The 20436-nt window shown below is 44.6% G+C and overlaps 1 protein-coding gene across 5 annotated transcripts in view; it reads left to right on the top strand.

Annotated features, from left to right (window-relative positions):
• LOC119648203 (probable beta-hexosaminidase fdl) overlaps positions 1-17700 on the top strand; it is a 251745-nt gene extending 234045 nt beyond the window's left edge. For 4 of the 5 annotated variants that reach the window (XM_038049842.1, XM_038049833.1, XM_038049817.1 and 1 more), the window contains 7 exons: positions 4392-4548; positions 4690-4939; positions 5511-5628; positions 5685-5895; positions 6148-6466; positions 6535-6629; positions 17459-17618. In XM_038049842.1, coding sequence (XP_037905770.1) covers positions 4392-4548; positions 4690-4939; positions 5511-5628; positions 5685-5895; positions 6148-6466; positions 6535-6629; positions 17459-17618 — 1310 coding nt within the window. Of the gene's footprint in view, positions 1-4391; positions 4549-4689; positions 4940-5510; positions 5629-5684; positions 5896-6147; positions 6467-6534; positions 6630-17458 lie in introns of all 5 variants that reach the window. The other variant, XM_038049809.1, reaches the window with a different exon arrangement.
• The last annotated feature ends 2736 nt before the right edge of the window (positions 17701-20436 follow it).

Here is a 20436-nt window from a genome sequence, read left to right as displayed (position 1 = left end):
ATACAGCGCAAATTCATCCGCTTGGTCTTCTTCAATATGAACCTCCCCCCTGTTGACTATCCTGCCCGCTTTCGTATCTTTTGTCTCCCTTGTCTCCAACTACGTAGAATCTTCCTCGATCTTTGCCACCACATCGGTCTAATGGACTGCTCCGCCTCTGCTAATATCGTTTTTCATAACGCCTCGTTCAACACCCGTAACGCTGACTTTTTCAGTGTGTCCTTCGCGAAACTCGAAGTCTATTTTCATTCCCCGATCCGGAGACTATGTCCGAGTTATAATGCCCTACAGCTTTGTCCCGTGGATCTTTGCTTTTTCCTCCTTCTGGGACAATATGTAATTGGGATGTTTTCTGTTTATTGTCAGTTTAATAAATAAATAAATATAGGGTTGGGGGAAAAGAAATGTCGTATTTTGTCAATAGATGGCGACACTTAAACATATCTTTCGTTGTACTTATCGCATCGGATCATGCTATACGGCGATTTGAAGATGATATTCTGTGTTACAAGTGTCTCTTTGACAGTGTTATGATCGTACGTTTCTGTCTCCAGTTATAGCGCGTCAAAAATGAAGTCCACCAAGTAAGAAATTCGTCATTTTTTACGTTTTTACTACCTGAGAGGTAAAAATGCAACGAAGGCCTCCAAAAAACCATCGCCAAGCCCGGATTGACGGCCAGGAAGGTTTTGCTGTGTGTTTGGTGGAATTGGAAGAGAATCATCCACTATGAGCTGCTCAACTATGGCCAGACCCTTAATTGAGTACTCTACTGTGAGCAACTCGACCGTTTGAAGCAGGCGATTGACCAGAAGCGGACAGGATTGGTCAATAGGAATGGTGTTGCGTTCCACCAGGACAACGCTCGGCCTCACACATCTTTGATGACCCGCCAGAAGCTACGGCTACCATCTCTTCCGGTCCAAGTAAAACGCTCTTGGTGCTACTAGTTGGCCTCAAAAGTGGCTTCCGAAAACTGGTTGTCTGAGTTTCTTGCAAATAAGGAGGCTGGGTTTTATAAGAGGGGGATAATGAAGTTGCCTTCTGGCAACAAGTTTGCGAACAAAACGGCGCATATTTGACTTAAATTGGATAATTCTAAGTATGTTCATAAAGCGTCAAAATCCGATCACAAATACGACATTTCTTTTTCCCCAACCCAATATTAACCCCCTTTGCAATGCAAGGAAGACGGTCCCCAAAATATTGCTCGGTTAATCTCCCGCCAGCTTTGGTTACAAACAGGTTTTTGTCAAATGGATAAACTCGGTCTGACCAAGTCCTGGCCTATCCGAAGACAGTTTTCAGCGGTTGTCACGGGGAGCCATGTGAGGGTTTGTCCAATTATGCAACCTTAACCTGAAGCATAATCGGGCCAGGCCATCAGTATACATGCTGATGGCACTGATTACCATCCAGACATTCACATATTTTTTTTTTTTATTATGGATGGAGGTGGAAATCTTAGACGCTGCGACGCCAGGTTGCAGCAGTGTGTGGGATTCGCACCCACTAAAACCACCCCCACTCTTCCGCCTCTCCCCGCGGGACCACCGTGAAGTATTACTTCGCGGGGGAGGCTCTGGTTCGTTATACCAGCTCGTCCATGTCACGTCTCCGTCGCGTCGCCTTCCGAGCTCGATCCAACTCCTGGAGTTTTGTCTGCACCACGGCTACTGCCTCATTTACCGCCATCCAGTTTTCCTCCGACTTCAGCATCTCTTCCACCAGGTTCGAGGGTTCGATGTCCGCCCCTAAGATGCTGTTCAACCTCCTTTTCGTGCTCCGGGTCCTCGGGTGTAGCACCGCATTCAGGACAGTTGGGAGACTCGTCCAACTCGAAGCGATGCAAGTACTTCCTATAGCCACCGTGTCCCGTAATGAACTGTGTCAGGTGGTAATTCAATTCTCCGTGTTTTCGGTTGACCCATTTCTCGATACATGGGATCAATGTATGGGTCCACCGGCCCTTGTCGGAGTTATCCCATCGTTGTTGCCACTTGTCACACAACTCTCTCCTGATGGCTTTTCGAAAATCCGCATTCACCTCGGCTGGATTTGCCTTCCGTTTTTCGTAGAGCCAGTGTGCCTCGCTCGCTAGAAGATCTACAGGGATCATTCCTGCGATGACACACACTGCCTCCGCCGACGCCGTCCTAAATGCGCTGCACACCCTTAGCGCAATTGGCCGGTATACCGAACCTATCTTCCTCCGGTTGACAGCGTGGTTCAACGCTTCCGCCCAGACAGGGGCCGCGTATAGCAGGATCGACCTCACCACTCCCGCGATGAGTAGCCTGCGATTATACTTCGGCCCTCCCACGTTAGGCATCATCCTTGCAAGGGATGAGCTGGCATTTGCTGCCTTCTCTCGCGCATAATTAATTAATTAATTAATTAATTGAAACTCAGCTTGGCATCGATCATCACCCCCAGGTATTTGACAACCGATTTTAAGACGACTTCATGATTACCAACCCGGATGGTAACCGTGTTGTTCTTCCTACGGTTGGTAATGAGGACCGCCTCCATCTTTTCGTCCGCCAGGTCCAGCTTGGCCATTCGTAACCATGACTTGATGGTATGAATGGCTTCATTTGCATAAAGCTCCACGTCCTTGGGCTGCTTTGCAATTGCAACTACCGCTAGATCGTCCACAAAACCAATCAGCGTTGTCTCCTCCGGTACGCGGAGGCCAAGCATTCCGTCGTACATTATGTTCCACAGCAGCGGTCCCAATACAGAACCTTGAGGCACACCTGCTGTCACAATGTGCTCCTTCGGCCCGTCGTCCGTCTCGTACCAGAGAAGTCTGTCCGAAAAGTAACTCTCAATGAGCCGAGCCAAGTAGCTAGGAACACCCAGTTTGGCCAAAGCGCCCTTAATCCAGCCCCAGTTGGCTGAGTTAAAAGCATTTTTGACGTCCAGCGTCACCAGAGCACAGCATTGCATGACCATTGCATTTCGAGCCAATTCCACGACCTTTGCTACTGCATCGACCGTAGAACGGGCTCGCCGAAACCCATATTGCCGCTCTGAAAGACCACCCGCAAGCTCGATGAACGGGAGCAGCCTGTTGTATATCACCCTCTCCAACATCTTCCCCATGGTGTCTAAGAGACAAATAGGGCAATATGAAGAGGGCACGCCGGGTGGTTTTCGGGGCTTCGGTAGCAACACCAGCTTCTGCCTCTTCCACTGGGCGGGAAACACTCCTTCCGCCATGCACCACCTTGGTCTGGCCTTGACCGCCACCTTCAGAGCCCTGTTCGGAATTCCGTCCAATCCCGGAGCCTTTCTGTCCCCAATACGTCTGCAGATTTCCCAAAGTTCCTCTTCGGTAACATTAGGGATCGAGAAGACGTCCTGCTGAGCTGCCAGTTGGGGTTCTCTTTCGTCCTGCTCCTGCTGCGGGAAAAGAGTTGTAATTATTTGCAACAAGAGCCGTGGGCATGTCACTTGAGGTGATTTTCGCCCGCGGATCTTCTTCATTACAACTTGGTAGGCTGTACCCCACGGATTCGTATTAGCCTCCATGCAGAGCTTCTGGTAGCATTCCCGCTTGCTTCTCCGAATGGCCTTTTTAAGGTTGCTTCGCAGATCCCTGTATTTCTCCTTACGCTCCTGGTGCTCCGGCCTTCCCCTTGTCCTGTGGGAAAGTCTCCTCGCTCGGAGACAAGAGGATCTTAAGGCAGCGACCTCCGTGTTCCACCAGTAGTTTGGCCTCTTACCGTGGTGCAAACGTCGTCGTGGCATCGTAGCGTCGCATGCTTCGGTTACACGCTGAGACAGCTGTGTGACCCTTTCCACCGCTGTTCCATCCGGATCATGGGCTCCCTCCAATGCGGCCAGGAATGTCTCTTCGTCGAAAGCTCCGATAGACCAGCCAACCGCCTTAGCCTTTCTACCTCCAGAGCGTCGTTGACTGGTTCCCCCGTTCCCAATGCGAAGGAAGATAGCCTGGTGGTCACTGTGGGTGTAGTGCTCACTCACTTGCCAAGCCATTTCCCTCACCAGTGAAGTGGTAACAAATGTCAGGTCAACGATGGAACCCGACCCTCTTCCTCGAAAGGTGGGCACGCATCCAACGTTGGGCAGCACGATGTCCAGCTCCGCAAATGATTCTAACAGAATTTGACCTCTGGTGTTCGTCGATCGGCTTCCCTACCATATTTACATATGTGAGGTCTGCTCCAGACTCTAGTCCGCTATTTTGGAAGGCATAGCAGGATACGTTCGCTAGTATTTTTTCATTGACTTCGGGGGTCCTCTGGGGGTTTACGATTTAGGGCCTCCTCTAAGAGGGATTTATGATTTAGGACTGTAATTTTCGGAATAGCTCTAGTATGTGTATATATAACCCTTTCTAACAAATCACATCATCATTTCAGATGAGCGACGGAAAATGACAGTGAAAATCGAGGCCAATTCCTTTTTTGGAGCGCGCCATGGACTCACAACCCTTCAGCAAATGGTCTGGTACGATGATGAGGATGAATTGTTACGTATTATCTCGAAATCTCTCGTATATGATGCGCCAAAGTTTAAGTAAGTGCTCCATAGAATGATGATTCTATTGGTATCGTATATCTTCCAAAAGTTTTTATGTTGATTCTATCTCCTCAATTAATCCAATATATTTTCATTTCCCAACTTTTCATTTGTTCTTTTTCCATCATTATCATATAGATATCGTGGCCTTATGTTGGATACGTCACGCCACTATTTCTCGGTTGAATCGATAAAACGGACGTTGGCCGGAATGTCGTATGCGAAATTGAATCGATTCCATTGGCACCTGACTGACTCGCAGAGTTTCCCCTTCGTCTCGAAATACTATCCGGAATTGGCGGCCCACGGTGCCTATTCGGAACGTGAGACCTATACAAGTGATGATGTCAAGGAAATTGTGTCATACGCCAAAGTCCGTGGTATTCAGGTGAGTTGATTTGATTATGCGGTGGATGAGCATGGGGTATATTATCATCACCCATCCAGTAAGTGATAGTTGTTAAGTAGGTCATGTTAACCCCACGGCGCTATTGGGTTTAGTACTTTGTGGCTTGCAATTGTCGGTTGAGGTTTCAGATAATTGGCGGATATCTTTCCATTGCCAAGTGGTTGGTCTGTGAAAATAGAAATGTTGAGACTTCACAATGGGTAAAAGGACGTCTATCATTGTCGAGCCTTAAAATAAATCGGGTGTCACTAGCCTCTCGGAATGAAGCCAATTCAATAATTAGAAACCCAAAATAACCTTCTATTATTACATCTACTGTGTATTAACAAAAACTCATCCACATTATCTGAAAAAAGGACAATGAAGTAGAGCCGCTGGTAAGAGTTGCGTTTTCCTTATTGCTTCCACTTTGGGGCCATAATCTGCTGTATAAATAACATACATTTGTTTTTCCCATCCTCAAGGGGACTATAATTGCATTAAATCAATACTCGTTAAAGAATATAATGGCGCAGAATAAATGATTGAACATATTATTTAACAATTATAGGTAATACCTGAAATCGATGCACCCGCTCATGCTGGCAACGGTTGGGACTGGGGACCAAAACGAGGTCTAGGCGAATTAAGTTTGTGCATTAATCAACAGCCGTGGAGTTTCTACTGCGGTAAGTCATTCGATCTGATAGCTTAGCAATGAATAATGGAATATTCTCATTTGCAGGTGAACCACCATGTGGCCAACTTAATCCCCGAAATAATAATACGTTCCTCATTCTGCAACGACTCTATGAGGAGCTAGTGAACTTAACAGGGACCACAGACTACTTTCATTTGGGGGGTGATGAGGTGAACTTAGAATGCTGGGGTCAATACTTCAATGACACGGATCTTCGTGGAATGTGGTGTGATTTCATGTTGCAAGCACTTAATAGGTAGGAGAAAGTTCGATGCTATTATTAAAAAGTTGCAGGCAGACATTAATAGGGAGTCCTGCGTAATGAAAGCGGTATCGAACTTTGACGACAATTATCCGCACGTAATGAAATTATAAATGAAAGTCTGCCTCGTCTACATTACAAAAGCATATCTAGGTCATTTCGGTAACAATTAATGTTGTTACTTTTTTAAATATATGATTCATGCACGCTCTTAATGACTTTTCTATAATTTTCAATGAATTTCAGATTGAAAATTGCCAACAAAAATGTAACTCCACGATATATAGCAGTTTGGTCGAGTGGTTTGACCAACTCAAAGTGTCTTCCAAAATCACAATTTGCGGTACAAGTTTGGGGTGGTAGTACATGGCAGGAGAATACTGATCTTCTCGATAACGGTTTCAATTTAATAATATCACACGTGGATGCATGGTACTTAGATTGTGGATTCGGTAGCTGGCGATCGACCGGAGAGGCAGCATGCTCGCCCTATCGAACATGGCAAAATGTATATAAACATCGCCCATGGGAAAGGATGCGCTTAGATAGACAAAGGATGAAACAGGTGAGATTCCATGTGCTTTATGAAAATTGGACATGAATTGCAACATGCATATTTCTTTGAACTTTCAGATTCTGGGTGGTGAAGCTTGTCTGTGGACAGAGCAAGTTGATGAAGCTGCATTAGATACTCGATTGTGGCCTAGAGCAGCAGCGTTGGGAGAAAGGTAATTGTAAAGATTGAAATGCTGACACAATGAATCTCTTCTAGGAAAATACAAATGTTTTCAGAAGCTCTTCTTCTGGACTCCATTAGCTGATTTTTCACTTTGCACCTTGAGCCTTTGTGTTATCTAAAGGTTTTTATTCATTCATATGCATGCAGGTTGTCTTGCAAACCTTCCTTAGCATAATTATCTTCTTCTTTTTCTTCAGCCTTTGTCCCGTTCACAAGCGGGGTCGGTTCGTCGTGATCGGCTTCGCCATTTGGCTCTATCGAATGCCTGATCTGGGTGCAATCTCGAGGCTTTCAAATCCCCATCCAGTGTATCAAGCCACCGTTGCTTAGGTCTGCCTTTTGGTCATTTACCATCGACTTCGATGTTCAGACCAATCTTGGCAAGTGAATTGTCGTTTGCACGAATTTCGTGACCATACCATCAAAGACGCCTCTCTTGCAACTTTTCCACGATCGGTGCAACCCCATAACGATCGCGGATATCTTCATTTCGGATGTGATCTAAACGTGTCACGCCACTAGTCCAACGTAGCATCTTCGTCTCCATTACCGCAAGACGCCGTTCATTGTCTTTTATGGTCGGCCAACACTCAGAACCATAGAGAGCGACAGGACGGACGACATTACGGTAAATTTTAGATTTGAGACGTTCGTTGATACGTCGATCACAAAGGACACCAGTTGTGGAACGCCACTTCATCTAGGTGTGAAGCAATTTCATAACGCAGTTCTCTATTGGCTGATAGCGTTGACCCGAGGTATTTAAATCGCTCAGTTCTGGGCAGATCACTGCCGCTGACAGTGATTGTGCCTCTTTCATGGGGATCAGTCGTCAAAAATTCAGTTTTGTTTAAATTCAATCTGAGACCCTGTTGCATGAGACGATCATTCCATTTTTGAACAAGTTGCTCGAGATCATTTTTGCTATCAGATGCTAGGAAAACATCGTCTGCATAAAGCAGTGTGTAGGGCGCTGGACGTTGGATATCCCGTGTGACGGTGTCCATAACAAGGACAAAGAGGAGTGGTGAGAGGGCACTTCCTTGATGAGCACCAACAGAGACACGAAGCGGTTTTGATACACCCGCCATACTTCGAACTTTACTTTTCGGATCGTGGTAGAACAATTGAACCCAGCGCACGAGTTCTTCTGGCACGAAGTGTTGTCAGAAAGCATACCAGATGAGTTCGTGTGGTACACGGTCAAACGCTTTCTCTAGATCCAGAAAGGCAATGTAAAGAGGGCGATGCTTCTCACGGTGTTTCTCCATGAGTAACCGCGCAGCGTGTATTGCGTCAGTAGTTCCGCAGTTCTTGACAAATCCGGCTTGATTCACGGTTATTTCAACGATTTCGCGAATACGGTTGTCGAGAATGCGTTCAAAAATCTTCATGGTATGGGAAAGTAACCGGATCGGACGGTAATTTGAACATTCTGCTGGACTACCTTTCTTTTTCCATATTGGAACAGTGGTACTTTCTTGCCAGTCAGATGGTGTTCTTCCTTCCTGAATAACCCGGTTAAAGAATTCACTGAGCCACAGTGTTGGGTCCCAGCTCTTTGCTTTCCAGAGCTCAGATGCGATGTCGTCAGGTCCTGTTGCTTTCCCCGATTTCATTTGTTTTATTGCCTCCTCGACTTCAGTTGCGCTGACTGGTGGAACTGCTCCAAATGTCGGCAATGATTGTGGAAGTGGAGGATGAGCAAATCCTTCAGTTGAAATCTGCTCGAAGTATTCTCGCCAACTATCCGTTGCGGCTCGATGGTTGGTAAGCAAAGTACCGTCCTTGTCATTAACACAACAGAAGTGTTCGATATCCTGTGTGCGTTCATCACGGCTTTTAGCAAGTCGATACAGATCTCTCTCGCCATCCCGAGTGTCCAGTTTATCGTAAAGATTTTTGAAATGGCTCGCTCGGGTGACAGCGACCGCTTTCTTTGCTTCCCGGTTGGCATTCTTATAAATTTGCCAATTAGCAGGCGTTTTATCGTCGAGAAATTTGTGGTAGAGGCGTTTCTTTTTACGGACCTTCATTTCAACATCATCATTCCAAAGCCAAGTATCTCGGTTGATGTACCGCTTACTCGGCTTGGTGACCCCGAGGGTTGCAGAGGCCGCTCTGTGGATCGTGTCTTTCATTTGGTTCCATGATTCTTCCACATTCGTACTGGTTGGCAATCGTATGAGTAAGACCGTTTCTTCTTTCTTCCCATCAAATCGCCACCATTTAATGCGCGGCGGGCCAGTGCGTTCCTCACGCTGTTTTATCGGTGGCTTAATTCGCAGGACAGCAATCAACGGCCGATGTTGAGGTGCGATGTCAAGAGCGCAGAGCGCAGATGTCAATGCACCTTTTCCGAAGGGCTCTTGCGAGTTCCTCCGTCTTTCCAGTTAAGGTACCAACATTTAGCGTACAGACACGTATTTGTTTTGTTCGTTGTGTGTGGACTAACTTGCTTACGTCCTGACGCCGTCCATGCGTCAAGAACCCTTGCCCATTTCTCGACAGGACCGGGACCCGTCCTGCCGCGTCGACTGAGGTGGACGCCCTAGCATTTCTCCGAGGCTTGTGACTCAATCCGATCATCATGTTTGTAACGACATTCTATGCATTTTCTTGGTCGACCTGTCGCGGGGCCTGTCACCAACAGAGATCAGGTAGGATTTAGCATAGTAGAATAACTCCAACTATACTATATTTATCTCTTTCCCTGATCTCAGCATTTCATTTTTGTTTTACTGAGGATAGTACAGAGTACGTTGCCTCAAACCCTCCTCCTTTACCTGGGCTTGGGACCAGCATACTATATTAATAGCAAAACTAATAATTGATCAAAAACATTACCTTTGAGGATTGTTTCCATTCACAAATACCCATTTATACTTACTAAAAAAAATTAGCCCGTATCTAAGATCATCTTAATCAACATCAGAGAGAGCCACTAATGAATTGATTAATGACTTAAATTTCATCTTTTTTTGACAAAGCAAACAATAGAATTTCTTCCTTTCTTAATACGCGACTTATACAACGGGGCGACAGCTTGAATCGAGCCTCAGCCTTCACAATACATTGCCTCCAAAAATCTCAGTCCGCTCACCAGGTGCTCAGAGTTGGCGATGAGGAAGACGGGGCGGTAATCCTGTCGGCCGAACTAAAGCCAAGTGGTCGAGGAGAACCTCCATAGTGGTGGTACCGGGAGCTTCAAAGGCCTAATTAGGACGATCAAACTTGAGTCTGCACGGGGACTCATCTAAAGGTCTAGGTCACGAAACCTTACCAGGGGTATACTGGTACCATGGGAACCGGGATATCCCCTGAATTAACATACTTCAGGAGAATTCCTGTTGTATGTGCGTTCAGCTCGGTTGTTGAGGAGAAGTGTAGTGAGAAATTTATGGGGGGTTCAAGTGAACAGAGACTTTCGGGCCTCGACGTGGTATTGCGTTTAAACACGGGAGCCGTACTCCTTAGTTCGGTAAAGATTTAGGTAGGTCTTGCATCCACCAGTATGAATGCTGAGCCATACACTTGGTATTGACTGGTACCGTTGTAGCTTGTCACAGCGGAGCTTTGACTGTGGTCACAAAATCGTTCCGTGTCTGAAGAAGACCGTGGCATTAAGTCCCTGAGATCGATACGTAAAACCATAGTGACGTAGTCCGCTCACCACTTTCTCCAATTGCTAAATCCTAACAGCGACTTGCTGTGGCCTTATATTGTGTCTTGTAATGGTATAGCTCCTGCTTCAGTTATGCCTTAGGGATTCTTCCGTCGTCCATTCCCTCCGCGTGTTCTCTACACTGCAACTTGCGAAATTAATATATGGTTGCTATTCACCCTATAGTGGATATAACGCGTCAACCACACCTACGCGGCATTGTTCGCGGTTACCTGAAATGCGATTCAGCTCCCCTACGATTTCCTGAGACATCTACACCGGCTCGCAACTAGTGCGATAACGCGGGATAATGCGATAACCCGTCAGACTGAAAACCTTGGTTTTGTTGCTGTTTATTTTTAGTTTAAGTGTCTTTGCCTCTTTTTACAAATCGAGAGCCATTTGATCAAGATCTATGACGCGGTGAAAGCGCAAACAAATGTCATGAGTGTGGTCAAGGTGTTTGAGGAAAGATGTCATCATCCTCCGGACAAGCCAGCATGAAGAAAGTTGCTGATAATAAAAAGAAATAATATCGGTGACAAGAAGCAATCCTGGCGGGTTCCACTTTGGACCTGGAAATTCTCTGAGATTTTACCTCGGTTCAACACGTGACATTTTCCAACATTATGTCGCTCTGATAATCGCTATTAGTTCGCAAACCTCGTGATCACTAGTGTCGGAGGAGGGTCTGAGCTTCAAAATGTTTTATAAGCTTGGGGGCTCTGGGTGACAGGAAAATTGCTGAAATTTGGGGGAATCTTAGGAAACACTTTAAACGCTTGTATCTCTGTTAATATTGATAATTTCGAGAAAAAGAGCGAAATTCGTGATCACCAGTGTTGGGGGAGGATCTGAACTTCAAAATGGTATTTAGGTTCGGGGGTCTAGGTGCCAGGAAAATTGCTGAAATTTGGAGGAATCTTGAGAAAAACTTTAAACGCTTGCATCGCTATTAATATTGAGAATTTCGAGAAGAGAGGCGAAATTCGTGATCACAAGTGCCGGGAGAGGATCTGAGCTTCAAAATGATTTACAGGTTGGGGGGTCTGGGTGCTAGGAAAATTGCTGAAATTTGGAGGACTCTTGGGAAAAACTTTAAATGCTTGCATCTCCGTTAATATTGCAAATTTCGAGAAAAGAAGCGAAGTTCGTAATCGCTAGTATCGGAGGAAGGTTGATGGCTCTTTTCAAACTGTTGAAAGCTTTCTCGAAATCAACGAAGAGCAGGTGAAGCAAAGATTAAAACTCCGCGCACTGTGCCAGAATGATCCATAGGGTGTTGATGTGGTCAATGCAGGAGAATGCGGAGCGAAAACCCACCAGTTCCCTGTCAATCTATAATAGCTTTCGAGATGTTTTGTTGATGTATTCCAGGACGATAGGAAACTCCTTGAACTTGTGTTCTGGCTCTGAAGCTCTGCGTCGTCTTTCTGCGCCCCGGCGATTGTTGTATAATCGTCCGCGGCGGGGACTGTGACCTCCGAGATTCCTGACAAAGCGTCTTCAACGACGTTGTCTTTTCCAGACACGTGTTGGATGTCGGAAGTAAACTAGCTGATGAAGCTCAGTTCCGAAACTCGCCAGTTGCCAGGTTTGGCTCACCCGTTGGTGAAGAGCGGCACCTACCGCTGTCTCTGAGGCACAACTAGGGGTGCATCTGGCCGAGGAGATGCCAGTAGGGTAGAATCAACAAGCTGTTGTTTGACAGTTTCAAACGCCCGGACGGACTCACTAGACCACGCAACCTTGCGGGAGTCTTTCATTTTGGGCCCAGGCAACTAAGCGTTGAGGATCGCTTGTTGATGAGCGGCCTTGGACAAGAAACGAAGATACATAGAAGCTTAACATGCCCTTGAACCTTCGCACACCTGTAATCTTCACATGACCTTCAGCCTTTGTCTCGTACACAAGCGGGGTCTAAAAATACCATGAGATCATCGAACTCTTTTTTGCAACATCTAGCTTCTGGGATGGTAGGGGACAAACCTTTGAAAAGATCGGAGAGTCGGTAGTGTTGATGTGGTGCTGCGCATCGTCCTTAAGTGCGTGATTAAAACGCATGGCGTTCGTTGTGACGCCTGCGAGTGAAAATTGCGCCTCCAATTGGCGGAACTACGCCGTCAGATTTTGCTGCCAAAAGGGGGACACCCTGATTGTGACCGCTGCCACGGGGGGGATTACGCCTCCTGCAGTTTCGTCTTCACGAGACATGTGGCGCTAGTAAGTGAAGTGGAACCAGAAGACCGAAGTGGGGAAAGAAGAAAGGAAAGGAGTAGAATCACATCCTCGCTGTGCCGGTGGCAGTTCAGTGCGTCGGATGTAATATGGTGAAGTGATCTTCTCTCTTCAGTTGCCCGTCACCGTGGATGAAAAGTCGATTGTTAACGTCCTTCACGGGACTATGGAAACCACAACACGCAAACCACATGCAAGTTCTTTCGCTTCCCTGACCAACGTAATAAAAAATTCTTTTTTATCACATTGAATTTCCCGAATTCCACTTCGTATCGGAGTTCAAGGGCGTAACGCCCACCATCGTTCGCAGAAATCAAAAGAGCCTTGAACCCATTCATGACGTGTCCGACGACCTGCGTAGCACCCGAGAAAAGGCGGGATGCTCAGTATATCTGCCTCTCGATCAGCAAAATAGCTCTCCAGGCTGTCATGTGACAGCTGGATCATTAAAGCCGTCAGTGTTAAACTGAGAAGTGGCGGATGCAAACGAAAGCGCCCATCACATGGTGACCCCATTCGCGCAAACAATCAGAAAACGGATTCGCATTTGCTATCACTTGGCATTGCAGAGCACAAAATCACATGGCTACTAGTGTAGCAAGAAAGAGAGGAGTACTCTCCAGAGTCCCACCATCTTACTTCGCTCAGGCCCAAAATGTCCAGCTTATATTGTTGGAATCCTTGCTCGAGTTGGAGCGCGCATTTTGAGGACCCTCGCTACTGTTGTCGAGGAGCGTGCGCACAAACCAATCGTAGTCGCCTACGATAGTCAAATGGTTTCGGCGTGAGGTCAGTCCCTATCCGAGACGTTATTGACTTTTCGGTAGGAAAAAAGATTCAAAATTTGCTGGTTGCCAGTCTACAAATTTCTATCCTTTTTAAGTTTGTGTAAAACAAAACCTTATTAAAATCCGTTTACTGTTTGTCTGTCTGTCCATTCGTCTGTCTGTTTGAGTGTCTGTCTGCCACACGCATTTTTCTTGGAGACGGTTGTAGCGATGGACACCAAATTTGGTGGAAAGGTGGGAATTGTGAACTGTGAGCGCATACAGTGAGTTACATAATTCTACGTCGAATTTAAGGGAAGGTACCCCCCATACATGCAAAAGAAGGGTGCACATTTTTTTTCACGAAATATAGTGATGTAGGGTATCAAATGAAAGGTCTCGGTTAGTACTTTCCGAGGCCGGTCTTAGTTTTGATATTTGTTGGAAAAGTGGGGAGCGCTGGGTGTCGAAATTGATCATTTCTTTCAAGTACCCATTCTCAGAAATTACCCAATGGGAAATCTGAAAAAAAAAATCATATCACGCGGAAGTTGACATTCTACGTAATATTACGTGCTAAGTACTAATGGGACAAATGTCCACTCAAACGTATTAATGAAAGAAATACGCAAAACCCTTCATACTTGAAGCGTCCAACTTCCGGTTTCTCGATTTGTTTAGGGTTTAAAGGTTTAGCTCGCGTGTTGTCTATTCCGTTAGACTCGCGCGAATCCCCATGGTTAATTTAGTTTTCAGGATCCGTGCGGTCCAGTACACCGGCAAGAATACGTGAATTTTTGTAAAATGATACGTGGGGGATCGAAGTGTTTGAAGGACCCGCCACATTCCAGAGTTTAGCTAGCACAGAGGCGTGCTTTTTTGTTCTGCTCTTTTCTGCACTCGTTCTGCTTGTGTGTTTTTGATCTCTTATAGGTTGTTTGCTTTCGCTCACGACGCCCACCAAAATAGAGGCAAGTCTCTCGGTAACTGCCGTTGCCGCATGGGTGCCGCTTTGGCGGGCATCACAATAGACGCCTTTCGCTCCAAACAGGCGCAGATCGGGCTAGATGAGGAGACAGTTGAGCTATCTCCTACGTTCTCGAGGACTGCTCTTACAAAAGACTAAAGGAGCAGTTCATAAAGCACCTGTCACGAAGTGAGACGCCTTGAGTTAACCACTTACTGACAGAGCTAACTCTAGGTGACCGTGCGCCAAACCAACTGCTGTGTGAAATAAAGCAGTTGGGTGATGACAGTGTCGGCACCGAGCTGTTACCATCTTTGTGGCTGCGGAGGCTCCCGGAGGACATTCAAGCCATCATGGTATGTGCGGATTCGGAGTCTTTGGACATGTAAGTCGCCACCGCGGCAAAATTCATGAGGGCTACGTGCGACCCATGGTTGGCGAGTTGTCTTGCAACACATCAAGCCAAATGGCTCAGCTGCAGCAGATAGTGGCAGCATTAACAGCTACCGTCGCTGAGGTGGCGCGTCGCGTCTTCTCTCAGAATTTCTAGACTTTCCCAAGGGTCCAAGGTTGTCGTTCGGTTTGTATGCCTCAAGAGCTCAAGGTTATGGCGTTGAATGATATGGGCTTCTTCGACTATGTGCGCTGCCACTGATGACCTTATGGACGATTTTTGTTTCCGAACACAATTTACCGCTTCCCTAATGTGCTCATCAAATCTCGTCGTTATCAGGTGTTTCGTTTGTCCTATGTATATTTTATTGCAGTCGCTGCACGTTATTCGGTAAATCCCACTTTTTTCGTTCGCTCCCAAAGGATCCTTAACGCTTCCCAGTAAACTCCGTAAGGTGGATGATCGACTCGAACCTACGATTTCCAGTTGGTACTTTTTTGCCCAATTCTTGATGTTGTTGAATAGGTAGGAGTATGGGATACTTATTCGTCTGATGGTTGCCTCCTTCTGCTGCGAAAATAGCGTTGTATAGGCATGTCTATTGTGTTGCCTGACTTTCCTTCGAATCAATTTCTCGATGGTCTGAGAATTATACCTATTCTTAATAGCGGTGTCAATAATGTACTGTCGTTCTTTATTGAAACCGTCTTTTGAAAGAGGGTATGTGATCAGTCGGTGAATCATGCAATTATAGGCAGCCATTTTTTGGGAAAATGTGTGATGTGAAGTTACCGGTATCGTTCTCTGCGTTGCTGTAGGCTTACGGTATATCTCGAACTTAAGCTTTCCGTTAGAGTTGACGACATTTAGATCCAGGAAAGGTAGAACCCCATCCTTTTCTACCTCTAGTGTAAACTCGATTTTATTATGAATCTTGTTTATAGAGGAGATGACCATGTCTATGTCGTCCCTTCTAACAATCGCAAATACGTACGTCGTCTACATACCTAAACCATACTTTAGGCATTATTCCCCTCGATTCAATTTCTTCTTCGATTGATGACATGAACCTTTCAATGAGTAATGGCGAGAGGGGGTTCCCCATCGCTACTCCCCACGTAGTTTTGTAGAATCTGTCCCGAAATGTAAAATAGTTTTCGTTCATGCAGAGCCTGGCAAGGTTACCATAGATACGAACTTTTCTTCTCCATTCCGGGCCAGATCCAAACTGGTTCAGCCATCTCTCGAGTTCGAAAATGGACTCTTTTAGTGGTGTGTTGGGAAACAATGCCTTTACATCAAACGACACCATCACCTCGTCATCACCCATCGTCTCAATGCGTTGCAGCTTCTCTATTAATTCATGGGAGTTAGCAACTGAGTACTTACTATTCGTCGTCCCCAGGTTCTGGCACTCATTAATCAACCACTTGGCTATGTTGTACGTCGGTGAGTTCGAGTCCGCAATAATTTCTCGCATCTCATCTCCTTCCTTGTGGATCTTCGGCTGACATCTGATTCTTGGAAGTGCAGGATTAGGCATTCGGAGTCGCCCAATATTCGGGAATACCACACTAGCTTCCTTCAACGCTCGATCAACCCTTTTGATGGATTCGGGCAATGGATTGTTCCTCAGTTCGAAGAAGTTTCCACTCTCCAATTTTCGAAAAACAGCGTGGTCATACTTAGTTTTTTCCATGACGACGACGTTGTTCCCCTTGTCCGTCTTGAGAAAGTATAGCGGTTTATCACGAAGTTCACGTATTGTTTTTAAATCGCGTTTACAAATCTTTAACGGTGCGTTATTCCGAATGATTTTTGTTAGACCCGAATGAATTTCATCCCTGGTTTCGTTATCCAAGAATTTTATACCCGCCTCGATATTAACCACGGTTTCGTCGACAACCTTGGTTGGTGGTACCGCGAACGCAAGACCGTTGTTTAACAATTTAATTTCGTTATTAGTCAGTTCAATATTCGTTTTATTTATTACAAAGTTATCGATATGCGCGACGTTATTAGTATTTACCTGTGGACTCGATTGGCTTTTTAGGGTGGCGAATTTTTTATTTAGAACGCGGCGTCTCTTTATAATTTCACATTCAAAAGCTCGGTGTAGTTTCGCGGTTAGTTGCTCAATTGGCAGATCCGATTCTGCGGCTTCTTTTGCCATTTTGAGGTGTGTGCTGTATGCCCGTAATGTGATGCTATTCTGTTTCGCGTACAGAGAATTAAGAGTTGTCGTAACGTGTTGCAGTTCTAACTTCAAGACTAGTTGCTTATTATCGCGACCCGATCTCAACTTTGGTATTACGCGGGATTTGATGCATTTCTTTAAAAATCGGATATTCTCGTTGTTTCTCGCAATTATTTTCTTCAGCCTCAACAATTTGTTGAATTCAGACTTCTGGTTGGGTACCATTTCTAAAATGTTAGATATTGCCTTCTGTTTGTAGTTAAGTCTAAAATTGATAGACCAGTAGCTTACTCCAAACTACACCGCGTTCGATTTGACGTCCACCAGTCGGCCGCAGCCGAATAGTCCCGCCACGGGTTCTCTCATGGAACCCCTTTTAGCTGGATGCCGAGTGCTGTGGCGGAGCGTTACCAGGCACCCGGAGAGAGCGCGGTCGATCGAGGCCAGTCAAAAAAACCGGGACTTCTTCAGATACACATATTATTTTACAATTTTTTCGGCACTGCAAACATCCATTTATCTTTCCTTTCCAACGCCCTTTATATCAATGAAGCTCACTCTTAATAATTTCAAACTCAATTTATTTTCCAGACTTTGGACGGATCCCGATGATGAACGCGATATGGATGCTGTACCACGTGAAGTGTTCGGTCGTATGGCGGTATTCCGTAATCGACTAGTGGAATTAGGTATCAAAGCAGAGCCAATATTCCCAAAGTATTGCGCACAAAACCCAGGCGAATGTGTATGACCGCTATTTTAAAACGTTATTCTCTAGATATTTAGTAAATTTTTCATTAGTAATATAAAAACTACAATATATAAAGCGGGAATCTTAGTTGTTGATTTTTCATGAAAAATTCAAAGAAAAGAAAACGAGCAAAAAAGAAAAAAAAATACCTCAACAGACTGATAAAAATTTAGCATATGAAATAATTATTTTTTTTCTGGTGAGTACTATTTGCTTCAAAATGAGGGGCGCCCAGTTTCGCAAGTTTGAGAGCAGACTGCAAAGTCCCTGTGGGATTTGAAGTAGTCTATGCTGGAAGTCTTCACTATTTGGCGACTCTCTCGCGCTAAGAATGTGTGAAGGTTAGCGCCTCTGTAGTATCGAATTGTTTCTATGTTTCTTATTTTTTTCTTTTCGAAAACGTGCATTTGTATTTAAGTGACATAAGCTACAGGATTAAAAATCTTCAGTCCTTAAATTAGTACACACAATAGCTATCAGTCTAAAAATAATAGAATTGTTATAACGAAACAAAATTTATTCGATAAAAATTGATGGTTTCCTACGAATTGATTTTTTACAGCAATATAAAGTCCATTGTAATAGCTCGGAACTAGTTTCACAAACCTCGTCTGTAGTAATTCACAACCAATTGCAATCAAACTTTAGCTAAATTTTATGTTACTTAAAATGTAAGTGAATAGAAAACAAAAAGGATTTGGGGTTAATAACTTAAACGCATGTAAATATTGATCGTTATTTATTTGTGGAAGTCACACAAAACTATATTGTTGCTTATTTATATGGTAAAGCCTGAAGGCATCATTGACACTTTTATCAAAGGCAAAGCTAGTGGAAGAGTTCCGCAAATTTTATTCCAGCGGAAATGTTTTCTGGAGGTTAGTTTTCTGCTCTAAGCGAACTAATTTGTGCTCAGTGAAATGTTAGAAAATATGATTGAATAATTTCTCGCTCTCCCTCTTTTATAATATCAGCGCAAGAATTTGATTTGGTTTGATTTGAGGGTCCAGAGATACAGATTGTATGCAACTTCTTCAAGATAAATTATAACAGTCGCAATGGGTTCTAGTTAAATCTGTCTAGCTGCGTTGGGAGAGGGCTGTCTTAAGAAGAACAAGTTCTGTTGAGTCTTTAAACTAATTTTAACCCAATTGATTGGCATTTGATGCTTGCTCATTGTAACAAAGTAAAAGTAAGGACCAATTCCCCACTTTCTATCCGTTTGACAATCCCTGATCGAGTTACAACATCCTCCTTTATCAAAACGTGATATGCTATTTCAATACATTGGTTGGATTTATTATGGGTCTGATAATTTGTTGTAGATTATGTAGAGTAGACAGTCATAGTCATTCTTGGCACTTGTGGAAGTTAATTTGGCTTAATCTCTGTCTGCCTGCACTCACGGGCTTATGACCGTTGGTTAAGGTCAAGGTTTCAATTATTTAGTTGTCATGAGGCTGTTTGCATGCACTTCAATGTCCATTGAAAATCAAAAAGAAAAATAGTGGGTGGTTTCATTCAGGGCAGGGGCAACTCTTCAGATACAACCTCACCTTTGCCTTGGGGGCAGTATGACCGAAAGAGACTACAAATGTTGTTTGCTCCACTTAAAGAAAACAAGTCGGGAAACCGGAGCTGAACGCTTCAGATAAGAAAGGTTGTGTGTATTTTTTTTATAAAAACATATGAATGGACATTTGTCCCATTAGATATATACATATATTATGTGAGAATATCTACTTTCGCGTGATACTTACTTTCAAAGTCTTGACATTGCACAGAAGCGACAACTTCGATCTATTATAACTTTGTTAGTAATAGTGTGATTTCCACCAAACTGTTGCGGTTGTTTGAACAGATATCGGTATGGAGGGTATTTCGGAGCCTAGGCACCATATAGTGCCAGCCTATTAATTTTTTTTTTCAGATTTTTCAGTTCGGTAGTTTCTGAGAATGGGTCGGTGAAAGAAATAATCACTTTCGACCCCACGCACTCCTCATTTTTTCAACAAATGTCGAAACTAAACCCAGTTTAGAAAACTACTAAACTAACCTTTTCATTTGGTACACCATATGACTATATTTGGTGAAAAAAATTAGACTTCCCCCTTAAATTCCACGAGGAATGTATGCGTGACCGTTCACAGTTCCTACCTTTCCAACAAATTTGGGGTCAATCGGTATAACCATTTCCAAGAAAAATACGTGTGGCAATAAATCGATTTTAATAAGGTTTTGTTTTACACAAAACCCCAAAAATGGGCGTCTTGTCCAAAAGGAATGGTTCGCGCCTTAAATTGTAAACATGGCTCTTAAGCCCTCAAACCATAGTGGCTCACTGTACTCGATGGCCCGAATATCCCAGATTCGTTTCTGTATCGCAGTACCCCCGTCACTTGATGTGATGCTACTTTCACGGTGTGGAATCTAGGTATTGAATTCTGACGATTTTTACATTCATGAACGATTTTTGAGGCAATCAAAGCCGCTCTAGACCCTCAGGGCGGCTTGTCTATCGCTACAGATTACAAATTCCTTCAATCGCTTGTCAATCACCCGGATTGCTGCTTTTAGAATCACAAAAACCTCAGCATGAATAGCCCACCTCTCGTTTTCGTCCGAAATTTCTGGTTTAAATCACGCTCTGTTTTAAAGCCATCGATATAGAAGACCTCTGTATATCCTACCCAAGAAAATTACATAGAGGAGAGTAAATCAAGTTTCTAAAGCAGTTAATTAACGCGCTTGCAACCACGTGGCCGCACACCAATGCACTGCATCGCATACACAGAAAATGCAAGAAATGCTTCACGCG

Source organism: Hermetia illucens, chromosome 1, assembly GCF_905115235.1.
Source record: "Hermetia illucens chromosome 1, iHerIll2.2.curated.20191125, whole genome shotgun sequence".
NCBI lineage: Eukaryota > Metazoa > Arthropoda > Insecta > Diptera > Stratiomyidae > Hermetia > Hermetia illucens.
Note: the sequence above shows the minus strand (reverse complement) of the source record. Positions and strands in the feature narration are given on the sequence as shown.